The sequence below is a fragment of the Canis aureus genome, chromosome 4 (assembly GCF_053574225.1).
Source record: "Canis aureus isolate CA01 chromosome 4, VMU_Caureus_v.1.0, whole genome shotgun sequence".
NCBI classification, from domain to species: domain Eukaryota; kingdom Metazoa; phylum Chordata; class Mammalia; order Carnivora; family Canidae; genus Canis; species Canis aureus.
The window spans coordinates 73,482,501-73,500,241 of NC_135614.1; the positions used below are offsets into that span (position 1 = coordinate 73,482,501).

Here is a 17,741-nt window from a genome sequence, read left to right on the forward strand (position 1 = left end):
ACCAAAATATTTAGCCTAAAGGAAAGAATAAAACCAAGGAAACAGACTTTCATAATCAAAAATTTAAATTAAAAAATCAATATAAATTCTTGATTTATTTTTGCCTTTCTAAGAAATACCTATTTCCTAGCTCTATCCTCTGTAAAAGGTCCCAAGCTATGATAACCCATTAGTGAAGAACATCTGCAGCATCCAAATTCTTCTCCCCAAAGGAAATTAAGGCCCTTTGGAAAAATGGCTGATTTGAGGTTTGGGGCAGAAAATGTACAAGTTGAGTTGAGGGCATCTTGTAGAGGCAAAAAGTAATCAGGCTACAAAAAAGTAATAAGTTTATATCAAAAGATACAAGACCAACATGAAGAGACTACCACTGGGCAAAGATAGGACAATCTGAACTCCAAAAAGAACTACGATTACAGTATTTTAAAAACAAAGACAGAGGTGGCTGGGTGACTCAGTCAGTTAAGTGTTTGACTTGATTTTGGCTCAGGTCATGGTCTGAGAGTCATGAGATTGACCCCTGCGCTGGGCTGGCGCCGGGCATGGAGCCTGGTAAAGACTCTCTCTCCCCCCTCCTTCTGCCCCTCACCCCTCTAAAAAATTTAAATAAAATATAAAGACATACAAATCTATTCATTCATGAAGATGCAAAAAAATGAACAGAATCTTTATAATAGGTGCACCAGGCTGACAACACCTAAACTAAAAGACCACTGGATGTGGGATAAGCAAACATTATGTGCCTCCTGATGTGATGCAGTGATATTCAGCATCACCTATGAAGTATTTTTGCCCTCTATTCCCAAAATTGAACTTCAATATTATTAAGGCTTTAGATATAACTAAGAGTTTACAGAAAATAAAAAGGTGAATAGAGGAACAACTTAAATGACACCAGAAGGAAAAGATCTATGAAATCTAGAATGTGGGACATACTACAGGAAAACATAAGTGGCATGAAAAAAAAGAGAAGTGAAGGGTCTAATCATAGATTAAGAGAAGAGACTTAAGAGCCGTATCGACCAAATCAACTGCAAACCAACTATACAAATACGTTTTTGAGACAATCAGGGAAATATGAACATAGAATATTAGGTAGGGAATGACTTAATATTTATTTTGATACAGATGATAATGATATCCTGGTTATTTTTAAAAAGTAATTCTGTTAAAGATAGACACTAAGGTGTGTATGGTGAAATGATATAAAGTATAGGAGTTGCTTTAAAAGTATTACAGCCAAGAAAAAATAATTTAAAAAAATATAGGGGAGGGATTAGAGATAAAATAAGATTGGGAAAATGCTGATAATTTTTGAAGCTGGATGATGGGTACTTCTATCTATTTAAAAATTTCTGAAATAAAAAAGTTCCTAGGGAGATGAACATTTCCATTTATGAAATTTTTAAAGAACACGAATTGTGGTTTAATTCTGTACTATCACAGGAAATTCTACACATTTCATAACATGTCAAGTAATGTAAATATACATTTAATGCAATCTGTAAGTCTGTAGATTTCATGTCTAACATATAGATTAAAGGGATAAGAAAAAATTATCTGGAAGGCAGGAAAGACAGAATTTCAATTACTGATTTAGAAAACTTACTTAAAACAGGCAATTGACTAAGAAATTAAATAGGGATATTAACCAAAACATTCAGCTTAATATACTGAAATAAATGTTCCCTACCAAAAGGTAAATACTTAAAAAATAACTGAAAAGTTTCTTTTAAATCAAAAAGCCTACAAAGAACTGATCCCCTATTAAATTTCATGTTGTTATCAGGAGTCAAAATAACACTCACATTTTGAAGGAGTTGCTCAAACCAGTCATATCCAGTATCTCTGCATGCTGCAACCTAAGTGGGAAAATACGGTGAAACTATCAAGATTAGAAATTTACTTAAAAATCTGAAAAACAGGAAGTAAAACCTTTGGTGTGTTTTAGCCTGAAGTTTATAAATGTCTCAGTGTTCTCACTTAAAAAATTATTTTTAAAGTAAACTATTCTTTTAGTAAGCCAAAATTTACCAAGGCTAAACAATTTAATTCTAAAAATACCTTAGAAGATATTCAAGAAATTAGTTTAATGTACTGAAATTAAATACGATATTCAAGAAATTAGTTTAATGTACTGAAATTAAATAAGGTATTACAGGGGAGGTGGATGGGAGGATGGGTGAAATAGGTGATGGGGATTAAGAAGTTAATTTGTTGTGATGAACACTGGGTGTTGTATGGTAGTGCTGAATCACTATATTATACACCTGATGCTCATATTACACTGAATGTTAACTGGAATTTAAATTAAAAAATATGGCATTATATTTTGAATAACTTCAATTAGTCAGAAAAATATGTAAGGTTTAAACAACACAAATAGAAATGTTTGCTTATTATTTTTCTTCTAGATAGCAGATTTAAAGACATAAGTAAAACAGAGATGAACTTGTAACTGATAATACAAAATTTATGTTCAAAACATAAAAACATTATGGGTCAAAAAAGTTTATAGCTGATGTGTATAATTAAACATAATAAAACTAATCTTAACTCATGTTTTCTGAAAAAAGTACTCTCGTTTTAGGTTGTTATCCCTGGGCGACTGTTACCATTCATCCTCTACTTCTTTCCTTCTCAGTTTTCAATCTCTGGAGGAATATGGAGAATTTCAGTATCCGTGCTTAAGTGAACAAATACCAAGAAATGGCTATGTAGAAACACCAACCTCATCTTCCTTGCATCCCTTGTGTATCTCCGGAAAAGTAAAGTATGGGAAATACAGTTTATCCTGAACAATGCAGGGTTTAGGGATGCTGACCCCACGCACAGTTGAAAATCTGTGTATATCTTTGATTCCCCCAAAACTTAACTTTTAATAGCCTACTGCTGACCAGAAGCCTTACCTATAACATAAACAGCTGATTAACATGTATGTTGTATGTTATATACTATATTCTTACAGTAATGAAGATAAAGAAAATAGTAAAAAAAATCATAAGAGAAATAGAGAAAATCATAAGAGAAACTTTTACTATTGTACTGCATTTACTGAAATAAATCCGTGTATAAGTGGACCTGTGCAATTGAAGGGCCAACTATAGTATTAAGTGTCAACATTAACCAACTAGCTCATCATCGTCTCTCTCTTTGTAAGAGGGGATAGGCCTAATAAACTAGGTCTGCATCCACAGGGACCACATCTTTGAGTCCTTACCACATCAGTGATGTTTAAGATTTTCCTCGTCATTGCTTCTTTGTCATTGTGTGGAGTTGGAGTAAACCAGAGTTTTTGGAATGTTTCATTTACTAATTTCTAGAAGAAAGAAAATTTCAAACTACACAACTACAACAAACATGGCAAAATTCTCAATCCCAAATTCTCATGAAAGCCCAAAACAAAGTTGACCTGGCTGGCTCAGTCAGTATAGCATGCAACTCTTGATCTCTGGGTCATGAGTTTGAGCCCCATGGAGGGCAAAGAATTTACTTAAAAAAAAAAAAAAAAAAGAAAAAGTTCAAAACAAAGCTGTAAATAACTAATCAAAACACAAACTACCAGGAATTTTTGGCATGAATTTCTCAGTTTTTAAAAACAATCAATTAATTTCTTAAAATTATAATCTTTTAAAATTGATACAAATTTTAAATAGGTGATACTACGCCTAGCCTAGAAAATCTGCAGAGTACACATTCAAATGTTTTTGATCAAACTAAAAAATACTTTTATTACTTTTGGGGGAGAGGCTCTTAAAAACAAACACAAAAAAACAAATACAGGGACAATCATATACACATAAATTCATTAATGAACTCAAGATTAAACTTTTTTTTTTTTTAAGATTAAACTTTTAAAGAAGTATTTATTAACTTAGAAAACCAAGAACAAACCATTTAAAAATTAAAATAACTTTAATTTGATAATAAACTTCCTGCATGTAATCACTACATTGACATTAAATGTTATAACTGAATTGGTTGAGAAATACCAGATTTTATTAATGTAAGATCTAGAAATATAAATGTATGAAAGTGTGTCTTTTTTGAATTTTATAATTTAAAAATGTTTATTCACTTATAAAGGTTTTAGTCTTATTTTACATATATATCAACAAAATTTAGATACAATAAATACTTAAATTATATAAAACACTAATGAAAAGTGAATTTTAAAGTAGTCACCATTTGATCTTACCTTAATGCCCTCTTCATCATTGACTCTGCGAATCATTTTTACACACATTTCTGTAATTTTCGGAAATGTTGGTTGTTCAATACAGATATCTCTTAGAATCTTTATTACCCTTTTCCTGACACTGATACCAGTATCCTAAGAAAAGAAAATTATTTTTAAGTATCGGAAAAATCAAGATGTTCAGGTGTATTTATGTGATAAATTAGAAAATAAATACCATTAAGCAGTCTATTAACATGATAAAGATGGTCTATATATTTCCTCTATGTTTTCTTATTAATATTACTAAAAATATGAGTCATATTGTTTTACTTTTAAAATATGATATCCAATACATGCAAAATTATTAAATAGCAGCAAAAACAAGATTAGAACCTAAGTTTGCCAAAATTAAATGGGATAACAAATATGAAGCCTTTAGAATAGTGGCACTTAAACAGCATATGAAGTATTTTTAACAAATATCTAATCAAACCATTGTCCCTACCATCTTATAGTTAATAAGAAATACAAGAAACATAAAAAAACAAATTAAAGCCATGAGGAAATAACAAGACTGACTGGTCTTTTTAAATGAGTCAATGCTATGGGGTAAGTGTATAGAAAGAGAATATTCTAAATTAAAAAAAAAAAATTATTCATGAGAGACAGAGAGAGAGGTAGAGATATATGCAGAGGGAGAAGGGGGCTCCCTATAGGGAAATCCTGGGATCACACCCTGAGCTGAAGGCAGAAGCCACCCAGGCATTCTGAGAATACTCTAAATGTTAAAACATGATCACCAAATGCAAAGTATGATCTTTGACTGGATTCTGTTAAAAAAAAAAAAAAAAAAAGCTAGAACCCCCCCCCCCCCCCACCAGTTTTTGGGACAGTTGGAGAATATGAACATAAACTGGTTATTCGATGATATTTACAGAGTGTTAATTTGGTTGGGTGGGATAATAGTTTTGTTTATAATGGCAGCACCCACATTACCCACATTCAGTAGGCTGAAGTATCCACAGAAGAAACTGCAAAATGTTTGATTTAATTTAAACTAATTTAGCAGAAAATATAGATGAAATATGGTGGTAGATACATGATGGTTCACTGTACTTATTCTTAACAAATTTTTGTAATTAAGGAGTTTATTTTTATTTTTTTATTTTTTATTTGACAGAAAAAGAGAAAGCACACAGGGTCCTGAGATCATGACCTGAGCCAAAGGCAGATGCTTAACCAAGCCACTCAGGTGACCCAATAATTAAAGAGTTTTAAAAATAAATAAAAAACACTGGACACTTAATGTATAAAATTATTTCTATTATGCAGTCTGATAATCATGAAAATATTTTAGGATATATTACTTGGGTAGGTGCTGTCAAGAGTTCATTAGCTCTGAGAATCCTACTGATTTTGTCTTTCATTTTTGAAAAGGCTAAGGAACTAAAAGGAAAAAATTTCCTCTACTCTTTCCTGAAGGTCTTTGTTTCAATCAATATTTTATGCTAGTTGAAGCTGAAATTATCTTGAACTCTCAGTCACATAATATTCTTATAGCAGACTAAAGGTGATAAACTCTTGTCACTGTGGAAATACCCAATCTTGTGCTTGATGCACTTCATTTGAGGTACAACGGGTGATGTGAAGCATAGATATTCTGTAATGCCAATGCTTCCTATTTCCTTTTATTTTCTAGGAAAAGGCTTCAGGACGAGAGAATTCCATAACATACAAGGAAAAGATATTTTACAATAGTATTTCTTAAGTTTGATCTTAAGACTCAAATGGTTTTCTCATTTCATTTGCAGGTATCTAAAGCTTGTTAAAATTCAGCTTTAAGGAACATGCAAATATACATAAAGGATCCAAAAATATTGTCAGATACAAAATTCTGTAGTTAGGTTTCAATGAAATAATTCTGTTTATATACATACAAATTTATCCTAGATTCCTGTCCAAAATATTTATGTCATTGTAGTTCCTGTCATTTACTCAATGCAAACTTGCATCATTGAAAGGCAGTACTAATGAAAAAAAGGAATTCAATTTTCAACAATGATTTGTTTTACAATATTGAGCAATCCTCTTGAAACATGTTCTTCAGTTCTTTGTTTGGGCCTGGGTGGGGCTGAGGGGGCTTGAAATCTGTATCCCCTGCCTCTGCTGGCTCTCTGTTCAATCATTAGGACTCCTAGCTCTCAGCTCAAAGTAGGGTAGGAATGGAGGATCTTTTGTCTACTTTCTAAACCTGGGAGACTGGAGATTAGAATTTGCCCAATGCTCTGGTGTAGTCACCACTTTCTGGATCTAATTCTTGGCACCAGGAATACCTATTAGCTTCCCTTGCTTTCCAACCCACTGACTCATCAGCACTAGGGTCACAGCCTTAGCTTTTAATTTTCAATCTGGTTTAAGATGTCTTTAGGGTATGTATGTAAAATTAACACTGACAGGCTTTCTAGGGGGGAGAAAAAAAGAAACATGTCATCCTTTAGGAAGTTGCTATAGTATAGATATTAGGCATTATAAATAAATAACTGATATTTACTTTTCTAGTTTAACAACTAAAAAAATGTGATATTAAAAAAGCATAATTATATTTGAGTTGTAATAAAAATGACAAACATACCAATATTCTTTCAATCAGCATATCATAATACTGCTCAGCAAGCTGAGGTCGACAAAGAACAAATCGACCTAATAATTCTACTGCTGCTTCTCGAACACTAGTGGAGTTATCCATTAATCGTCCATGAACTCCTCTTTGCATGTCAAGCTAAAGAAAAATAAAATATACTAAGTAGAGCTAATATTTTAACTGGAATGCAGTACTCAAATAAGAATAATTTGTGCTCTTCTTTACCCTTGCTAGAATACTGGGGTCTACAGCAACAACTTCAGATAAACACTTCATTGCTTTTGTTCGAACGGCAATTGCGTTTTCACCAAGAACTCGAAGGATCTGCCAAGCAAACATCGATATTTTCAGAATTTTAAAACATGTAGTGTTTAACAAAAAAATAGCATGAAAAAAAGTGAAAGAAATGACAATAAATATTGTATTTACATCCCTTTAACTTTTATAGGAGTAAAAGATGTTATCTTACTGATTCAAAGTTTTAACTTGAAGGTTAGTACAGTAACTGAGGCATTCTATATTTTAGAACCTTTCCTTTATTCTGGCATTCTCAATTAAGCCTGTTTTTTATTGCTATCTTTCATTTGCAAGGATGTGTAACCCTTAAAACTTTGCTATGAGTAACTAATTCAGGATATATATATTTTTTAGGATATTTAGTATCATTTAAGTAATAATTTGGTAATTGAATATTTTTATAACATTTTATCCATATCATGTATGTATATTCATACAGATATACACTTATTTATCTATAAAACAAGAACCAATACGTAAAAAGCATGCCAAAAAATACAGACCTTTAACAAATATGGAACACAGAAACAATTGCTACTTTCATAATCTTTTAAAATATCTGTTCTCAACAGGAATAGATAGAAACTATCCCACAAATGTCCATAACCAGAAAAATCAATATCATTGCATACATAATTTTGGTCCAGTTTACCTGTGTCAAATAAATATCAAAGCTCTGGGCAAACGGCCTCATAGAGGCCAAGTATCGAACAATCAAACAAGCATCGTCATAGTCCACAGTATCAGAGTTCATCCTACAACAAAAAAATCATTAAATTTTTATTTATTTAATTTTTTTGCAAAGTAGATAAACATATCAAAGACATAACTGAAAGTGTAAAGATGCTTTCTCTCCACATCTTACTTTAATGTGCTGAACTGAGAAGGTGTGGTTTTGATAATGCTTCTAAGAAACTTTTTCCGGTTTTCAGCTCGATGCATGATTTGACCAGTTGTCTCAACTTCCTTCGCATGATGTGTTCCTTCAGATGATTCCTCATCTTTTTGTGATTTCATTGCTTTTTCTGTTTCCAGAGTTGTGTCACGGAACCATTGGGCTATATAGAATTTACGAGAAAACTGAAAAGAAAATAGATTAAGACTTGAGTTTGACTAAATTAACAAAATTTCAAAATGAAATTAGTAATGAAATTTCCAATCCACTGATAAAGTGCTCACTATCAGGAATAAATACTAAGGTATACTTTAAAGCAACTTCTAGCAGATAAATTTTAAGAAAGCTGGAAGGTTTGACTCTCTGATAGAAAATTCATATTTTACTTTGTCCTAACACTTGTATTAATGATGTCAAAAGATAATTTGATAAACACAGTTGTATTAAATCTAGAATACTATCAATTACTTAACAAAGGATAGTATCATGTAGGTCACTAAAATTAGATAAATGATAGGTCAACTGGGAAAGTTTAGAACAATAGGATAAAATGCTAAAGGTAGAGGACTCTAGTTATTTTCAAAATACTACCTTGCTTCAAGAAATACACAACCAATTATTATTGAAATATTTTAACGCTGAGGCATACCTATAATCTGTTTCTTTCAATGCAGATAGAAAGCCAGCAGCAGTTGGCTGAACAGTTATCTCCAACCTCTTTAGATTGCATATCCCATTAGTAAAAAAAAATTAAAAAGTACCGTAATATATGCACATTGCTTCGTAATACAGTTTATAAATTTTACATATAAATCTATTCTACCAATAATTTGAATATATAATATATAAAAATATAATTAAGGTTTATATTTAAAAATAAATATATACATGGAATTCTAATACTTTCTTTTCATGTGCTAATCGATCACCTCAAGTACAACCTGGGCCATATTCTCTGTGAGAAGCAATGATCTAGCTCGGTCTCAAAGAGAACTATGGAAAGATGTCTAACTATTTCCATGTCACACTAAAACGGGGTGTGTGACATGGGAAACACAATATCTGTACCAGAATTCCATATAAGACAAATCAATCCATAATTATTCTTTATTGTTTAGATTATCAAGTATTTTTCTGTTTCAAAAATCAGTATTCCAGACAACTTTCCGCTTCAACACACTTCCCAATTTTCTTTCACATCCAATTTGAATTTGATGCTTTATTTCCAAAAAAGAGAGAAAAGATTCCTACCACTAGTGAAGGATCAGTCTCAGTATTTTCATCCAAGTAGTCAAGCAATGCTTTTTGCAGTTGTTGTATTTCATCTTCTCCTCCTGAAACCTACAAAATAAACCAAGAAAGAACAAAAAAGATATTACTAGTATATTTTAATAATTTATCTAGTTGTAGATACAAATCTGAGGGAAAAACTGATAAATGATAAAAAGTGAAAATGTAAGTGTAGCAACTAAAAGGAAAGAACAGAAGAATGGTATTTTTGAAAAACACATTATAAATTGATAGCTGAGACTGGCCTTTATTTTTATGAACTACATGTCTTTTCTTTGAAGGAGGTGCATAGGTAGCAGACATAAAAATTATCAGAATAATGTGTCAAGTATTCAAAGATAAAAAGCATTGGTTTTTCTGTATGGAAAAAAAAATTCCAAACTTTTAATCTAAAAATGGAAACTGCCATTATCTGTTTTACTATGTGTTATAGCTTTCTTTGGGATATTAAAAAAACACTATGGAAGATAAATATTTTTATTTATAATACAAAACAGTACTTTATTTCATGTAGGATATTAAACATACAGTAGGTGAGCTGTTCACTTGATCTAGGAGCAGAGAGATAGTGAATCTTTAGGACCTATCAAGAACAATACATAGCCAGAAACTAATTGTGAGTTGACATTCATGCCTATAGCTTATACTACTCTAGCTTTATCATACAAATTGCCAATATGGTTTGGAATATCTCTAAGTAGAAAACAAAGATTACAGTAACCCATATTCTAAGAGTGTGGTGAAATGGATACATGGAGAAATACATCATAGCACTGTAAACTAGGACACTATAAACTTCCAAAAGCAAGGTGTACATATGTCAAGAATCATAGAATATTTACAAATGACCCCTCCTCTGAGTTTTACAGGGTATACTCTACATGGTCATATGTAACAAAAGGAGTCCTAGGTCCACTCTAAGTTACTGAAATGTACTTTGAATCTAGACCTTGGTCTCTAAATTACCATTCTCCAAGAAAAAGAACCAGTATTATTTGGTGAAATGGCACACTCCAGGGCTGAAGCAAGGAAAGAAAAGAGGATTGAGGATCCTGAAACATTTTGTTATGCCACAAAGTTCTCAGAGAAAGATGGGAATATCAAAAAGATACAAAAGCCAGCTAAAAGGGCTCTCACTGGTTATATCCTGGACAACTTGAGCATTAAAACAATGATAGCAACAAATTATAGCCTATGAAATACTATAGGAATGGTAGCATTATATTAGATGGCAGTATCATATTAACGCTAATTTCTTGCTTTTGAGAATTGCACTATGGATATTTAAACAAGAGTTCTTGTTTATAGACAACAGACACTAAGCAGTGGTTCTCAAACTTAAGCATTCATTAGAATCAACTGGAGGGTGATCAAAAAACAATGCTGGGCCCCACCCCCAGAATTTCTGATTCAGTAGGAGTCCTGAGAATTTGCATTTCCAGCAAGTCCCTAGGTGATGTTAATATTAATGCTTCTTATCCAGGGAATCATACTTTGAAATTCAAGGGTAATGGGGCATTTAGTCTGCTCAAATAGTTCAGGGGAAAGAAAACACACACACAGATATGCATGCATATATATTTTGAAAAAAGGAATGTTACACAAAGATAAAGCAAATATTATAAATTACCAACAATTAAGGAATTTGGGTGAAAGGTTTGTGGGAACTCTTTGTACTATTCTTATAACTTTAAAAATAGTTTAAAATTATTTCAAAATACTATGTATACTAAAAAAAAATATGAGGCATTTCTAATGGCCAGCATGTATATGGCTATGAATGTTAAAAAAAGAGCAGAAAGAAAATGAAAACAGTTTTGTATGAAGGATTAGAGTTCATTTACCTATCAGTTTTCTAAGGTAACTTCTAACATTATTATCACCTCACCCACATTAAAAAAAAAAAAAGTGAAGCAATAAAATATTTTCTGCCAAACATGAAGTATCTATCTAATATGATGAAACGAAGTCTTCCTCAATTCCCCAAATAAAAAGATAATCAAAATGCAAAGGTATAAAATGATCTGACTGGGAATGCTAAATCATCACCTTAGTAAACTAAAGATTCAAATAAAACTTAGTTAAACCAAAAAGAAAACAGCATCTTACATTCGTAAAAGCAGTTCACAGAAAGAAAGTAAACTAAGGATTTATATAAATCACTTGAAACTTCTGTTAGACACTATAATTCACCTTAAGGTTATTAACTTTCTCTGCAGGGCTTTTGAAAAGACCACTTTTGGAAATACAAGATCTTATTTTCAATCTATAAAATGAAATACAACACTAATATAAGACTACCTAAAGAAAGTACTTAACCAGTATTTATCCCCATAATTTTAATCTTATATCTCAATACCTGTTTTAAAATTCGTTCTATAGACCCTTGATCCATTTTGCTTGTAACAGCATCTTTCCTTAATCGTGCAGCAACAGTTCCAAGGTAATCAAGAGATGCCACTCTTAAAGCCATCTCTGTTGACTTGTTACTGAACTGATGAACCTAAACATAAAAATAATCTGCTTAATTTCATCAATTTATAACATTTTTAATAGCAATTTATCATATGAATTCCAAATGTATGTTGTATTATCTGAAATTTAAACATTTTCCCCCCTTGTGATATTGTTCCATAAAGTGATTGCCTTTTGAATTTCTGGGATATGAACATTTTCATTAAAAAAAGGTATATAGGGATCCCTGGGTGGCGCAGCGGTTTAGCGCCTGCCTTTGGCCCAGGGCACGATCCTGGAGACCCGGGATCGAATCCCACGTCGGGCTCCCGGTACATGGAGCCTGCTTCTCCCTCTGCCTATGTCTCTGCCTCTCTCTCTGTGTGACTATCATAAATAAAAAAAAACAAAACAAAACAAAAAAAAGGTATATAGATTAAATCTCCCTAAGAACATAGTCATTATCTTTAAATATAGGCTAAACTCCTTGTAAAAAAATGGGATATTACTAAGAATGTCTTATGCTGGAATTCTAATTTCTATGAAGCATTATCTTGGTTTCAGAATAGTATTAAAACATTTTCCAGTTCACAGAACATAAGATCTCAAAAGCTTTGTAACAATTTGCATTGTACAAGTTTAAATATAGTTTAAAAATAAAAAGAGAAATTACAATATTTCTTTACATTTTCCTTGTTTTACATGAGAACTACAAAGTACCATGTTTTCAGAAATACTCTTAATGATGATAAAGAGTTTGTGTTAATCAGTTTCATGCTTTGAAATGAATTAACTGCAGTAACTTATGGACTCAGTGAGTGTTGAGATGCTTTTAACTAACAATGCAGTACTTCTAAATCAAAGAAAAGTTTTTAAAGCACCGCTATCTTATGTAATGAAATGAAAGCACCAAAACCACAAGATTTCAAAGTTTTCTACAAAGTATTGATAATATTGTGTACAGTTATGCACATGCAAAAAAAAAAAAGATGCAATGGTCATATTTCCTTACACATTTTTAAAGAATTCATCATCTGTGAATCAGAGTACATCCTCATTATGTTGTCTTCTAGTAATCTAATAATCTTTAAATGCTATACTCTTACCAACAGTCTCCCTAACAAACTAAGGAGTAGTTCAGCAGCTGGCCATTCAGGCTTATTGACTGTTGAAAGAAGGTCTTGAACAAAATTTTCAAATAGTGGTCTGTAATCTTCTTCACCTTGCTTACTACCACATCTGTTCAAAGATAAATAATGAAAAGACTATGAATTTAGGTGACACGTCCACCAATACGACTGAAATTTTGTTAACTAAGTTTTCTCTTCCCCATATGTATAACAAGGTCTAAGAGTACAGTAAATATAACATGGCTTAAAATGAATCTGTTTCTGAAATTTCATTCTTCCCCCGCTAGGGAATTCATTTATTGCTTAGTATAAACATTAGTTTCCAGCAAGTACACCACATTTTAAAAAATGACTACTCTTTCTCTGAGATTACAACAAATTTTTATGAAGGCCAACTAAACCTCTCTCTACAAAATTTCCTATTCAGTTAGAATACCTCAAAATTGACTGAAGAAAAATTACAGAATTTCAATCTAGTACTTTAACTTTTGGAGTCAAACGTGTAAGTAAGTTCACAAGATTTTAGATTTTTAATACTTCAAATGCCTCATTTGAAAGACTAGTAGATCAAGGGCTAAGGTGACACATTCAAGGTTCAAGTTATGGAAGGAAATTGGATTACCCATTTACCTAAAATAAATGAACGACTTTTTATACCAGGGAAATAAAAATCAGATTATGTTAGTTTTGCTCACTTTTTAAGGAAGATGGAAAGGAAGTTTTGGGCTGTTCTCATGGCTGTTTCATAAGAGTTGGTAATGACAACATCTTGGTCAACCTAAATTGAGAAAAATGAATTTACACAGATATAAGAAATAACCAAAAAATTAAGTTCGTTCCATTGCTACTACGGTCAGGTTATTACTGAAATGGGGTGATACATTTAAACACTAAAAAGCTTGTAAGGCACCTGGGTGACTCAGTTGGTTAAGCAACCAACTTTTGACTTCGGCTCGGGTCGTGATGTCAGGGTTGTGAGATCAAGCCCTAAGATGGGTGTGGAGCCTAATGTTTAAGATTCTCTTTCTCCCCCCTTATTACCTCTCCAAAAAAAAGGCAGCAGCAGCTTAAACTATTCTTTTATATACAAAGACAGAAGCTACAAATTAGTAAACACATTTCAATACAAAAACTAAATAAAAATATTGAGTTCATTATAGTTTATTAAAACATGGAAGAATACCAATATGGTTAACAAATGCAGTATCAATAACTTCTTATGATCTAGGTCAGAAGAAAAATTGATTGAAAATACAAAAAGAATTTAGAAAAAGACATTTCAAGTTTGAAGTTTATGAAATGCTTCAACATAATACAAAAGAAAATTCAATTCCTTCATGAGATATTTTGAGATTAGGAAATGAATAGTCAATTCAAAGTTTTGGAAACCCAAAGGTGAATAAATACATGAAAAAGCTCACTAGTTACCAGGAAAAGGTAAAAAAATACATGTACACAAGAAATATATGTACACTATTTAATATTCTACTTCTAAGTATATCTTGAGAAATTCTTAAGTTGTGACAGATAACAGTTATATATTTTTAACCCAAGTCAAAAGATTCTGGTATTAATTATTATGTATTAAAAGCAATGTTGACTGAAAAAAAAATTAGCTATAAATATGTGACTGTATCATTTATTTAGGTTTAAAAAATTCCACATCAAATGTATGTAGATATCTACATAAATAAATGGAGGAAGATAAACTTCTTTTGATACCTGTCACCAAAGACAAGGAAAGACTGGGGAGAAAACAATCAGATTGGGAGAGTGATCTCAACTTTTTTGATATGCATTTTTCACTTATTTATTTACTTAAACATATACTATTATATCCATACACAAAATTCTGAAAATAATAGAATAGAGAAACAAAACCATTCCGGTTTCTCTTTAACTTTTTATAATAGTATAAGAACCTGGAAAAATTGTAAGCTTTGATGGATAATAGCTACAAAACCAAAAGCAAATCTTAGCTATGAGTTACTCAACAGTGAGGGCATAAATTCATCTTCTGCATGAGACTTACATTAATTATATTACAATTATATGTTATGCAGTAGTATAGATATTACATAGTATAATATTCCCTTGCACATTCATTATCCAACTTGAGACTGAGTGGTTGGTATGAAAGGCTTGGTAGATATTATCATTCCTATTTTATAGCTGAAGAAACAAATTTGGATTAAATCTATACGTCTCATGACTCACAGACAAAGTAGTAACTGAACTCATGTTTCCTAAAAGTTTGTCTCGTGTTCTGCTTGGATCCTAAAGACCAGCCATAAAGCTCTAATTAAGAACTTTAGTTTTATAAGAATAGCAGAGAATTTAAGTGCTTTTTCCTATAAAAGTACAAAGTTATAAAAGATTCCTTACTTTTTTATTTGAGTCCTCTTCTGAATTAGAGTCCTTCTCCGATGATGGTAAGTGTACAACACACTGAATTAGTTGTAAAACCAGTGCTGTAACCATCTGAATATACATAGGCTCTCCATCCATATCACTACTATTTAACCTTTAACGGAGAAGAAAACATTTAGATCATACAAAGAATGAAAAGAATTTCATTCTACATGCCATCTATCATCTGAAAATTTCAGGATGCTTTACTACTATTTCTAGGCATTATCTTTAGTGCTTGTAATAGTATCCTTATGTCTATTTTTTAATAAATTAGAAAAAAACCAATTCAATGTGTAAATTAAAATAGTCAAAGGAAAAATGCAATTGTATTTAATACAAATTTCTATACTCTATATGCACTGCAGATAAAGATTTATACATGAAAAATATCAAATATTTCTCAAAATGATTTTTATTATTTATTTATTTATTTTTAAAGATTTTAGTTATTTATTCATGAGAGACACACATAGAGAGAGAGAGAGGCAGAGACACAGGCAGAGGGAGAAGCAGGCTCCATGCAGGAAGCCCGACATGGGACTCAATCCCGGGTCTCCAGGATCATGCCCTGGGCTGCAGGTGGTGCTAAACCGCTGAGCCACCCGGGCTGCCCTCAAAATGATTTTTAAAATGAGAAAAGTCTTCAAGATTTCCATAAGCCCATGCAGTCTGGTACTCATTTTCTTATTAAAATCTGCTACACAGCTCTTGATGATCTGTGCTAGGGTATGAAGGCAGTGGCATAGAATATAAAAAATCGAATTTAAATCTTTAATGCTAAAGATACTGTAAAGGTGTAAGAATTTTCTTATATGCTGATAGCTTTTCTTCAGGTTTAATAGACTATATACAATTAATCCAAAAAACTAAAGTAAAAGTAATTTTTTTTAACATAAAATAGCCTTCAAAGCAATCTAAATATAACCCTACATGCCAGGTCAACACATTTAATCACTCAGGAATATTACAATAGTTATGATAATGATGATGATTCCCTATGACAACAAAGACAATAATGTTGACTACAGCAGTAGATAACATTTCTTGGTTATCCTGTGCATAGTGATTTAAGAGCATTTAATCTCCATGTCAATTTTTCATACTGTTGCCAGAGTAATCTTTCAGCTCTCTTTTAATGACTTCCTGCTGTATAAAGAATTAAGTCCAAGTTCCTCACTAAGGCTTATAAAACACTTGAACTGCCTTTGCCTTTTTCAAGCCATATTTCCCATCATGGCTTAATCAGGGTTGATTTTGTCCCTCAGGGGACATTTGCCAGTGTCTGGAGAAAACTTCCATTGTCACAACTGGAAGGGGGTGGTAGTTCTCTTGTCAACTAGAAGTTACAGGTCAGGGATGCTGCTAACCATCTTACCATGTATAGAACAGCCTTTCGTAAGAAAGTATTAACTGCTCAAAATGTCAATAGCATCATGACAGAAAATCCCTGTCACAGATTCTTACACCTGAGAATCAATGAACTTTCTTAAGTCCTCCAAATGTGCACTGTTTTTTTCATATATCCAAGCTACTCTTTGTGCTGCTCTGACTGAACTGCCTTTTTTATTTGATCACTAAAATAAAAATTCACCGATGATGATTCAATTCATAAGGACAACAATATAATGTAATTCTTCATGGTACTTGGCCCTTACTATAATTAGTTACCTGAAGTTCCTCAAACTCCTCTTGCTGGTTGGTAATCTTGCAAGTGAAGTAAAAATTTCTTCCAAAATTAACTGCCTATGTTTTTCGTATCTTGAGAATACCTGTTTAGGAATTATAAGATTTCAAATTTAGTTTAGTTTATAATTCTTTGAAAACAAAAGATATATCACATGATAAAAAATATCATCTGCCATTTCGAATGAAAACGTTTTCAACATCAATGACAATGATTTAATTTGCACAACTTTCCCATCATTAATTATAACATTCTTGTAGAAGAGTATACTCATTTACAGGAGTATGCTATGTTGGAGATGGAAAGACAAAATTCAAATGATTTTAAACACTTCTGATTTAATTGTCGATATTAAGGAATTATTAACTAAAATGTTTTTAAAAATTTAGAAAGGAAAAATGAAACAAGACAAAATCAGAGAGGCAGACAAACCAGAGACTCTAGATCATAGGAAACAAACTGAGGGTTGCTGGGGGGGAGGGAGAGTGGGAGATGGGGCAACTGAGTGATGGGCATTAAGGACAGTACATGATGTAATGAGCACTGGGTATTATATAAGACTGATGAATCACTGACCTCTACCTCTGAAACTAATAATACACTATATGTTAATTAATTGAATTTAAATAAAATAAAATTTGAAAAAAATTAGAAGAGTTTAAAATATAAGGCACAAATAGTCCTTATGTTGAAATAAGTCTATGCAAAACTTCAGTCTGCATTAATTTTTGCAAGTTTAGATTAAATGATATCAATAT

At 31.8% G+C, this 17,741-nt stretch overlaps 1 protein-coding gene across 5 annotated transcripts in view; it reads right to left on the reverse strand.

Annotated features, from left to right (window-relative positions):
• Nucleotides 1-17,741, reverse strand: part of NIPBL (NIPBL cohesin loading factor) — a 197,467-nt gene that overhangs the window by 36,114 nt on the left and 143,612 nt on the right. For all 5 annotated transcript variants that reach the window (XM_077896197.1, XM_077896201.1, XM_077896199.1 and 2 more), the window contains 13 exons: nucleotides 16,968-17,068; nucleotides 15,273-15,411; nucleotides 13,583-13,665; nucleotides 12,864-12,996; nucleotides 11,663-11,806; nucleotides 9,265-9,354; nucleotides 7,984-8,198; nucleotides 7,771-7,873; nucleotides 7,047-7,145; nucleotides 6,813-6,959; nucleotides 4,199-4,333; nucleotides 3,221-3,319; nucleotides 1,809-1,862 (listed from right to left, as the gene is read on the reverse strand). In XM_077896197.1, coding sequence (XP_077752323.1) covers nucleotides 1,809-1,862; nucleotides 3,221-3,319; nucleotides 4,199-4,333; nucleotides 6,813-6,959; nucleotides 7,047-7,145; nucleotides 7,771-7,873; nucleotides 7,984-8,198; nucleotides 9,265-9,354; nucleotides 11,663-11,806; nucleotides 12,864-12,996; nucleotides 13,583-13,665; nucleotides 15,273-15,411; nucleotides 16,968-17,068 — 1,542 coding nt within the window. The remainder of the gene's footprint in view (nucleotides 1-1,808; nucleotides 1,863-3,220; nucleotides 3,320-4,198; nucleotides 4,334-6,812; nucleotides 6,960-7,046; nucleotides 7,146-7,770; nucleotides 7,874-7,983; nucleotides 8,199-9,264; nucleotides 9,355-11,662; nucleotides 11,807-12,863; nucleotides 12,997-13,582; nucleotides 13,666-15,272; nucleotides 15,412-16,967; nucleotides 17,069-17,741) is intronic.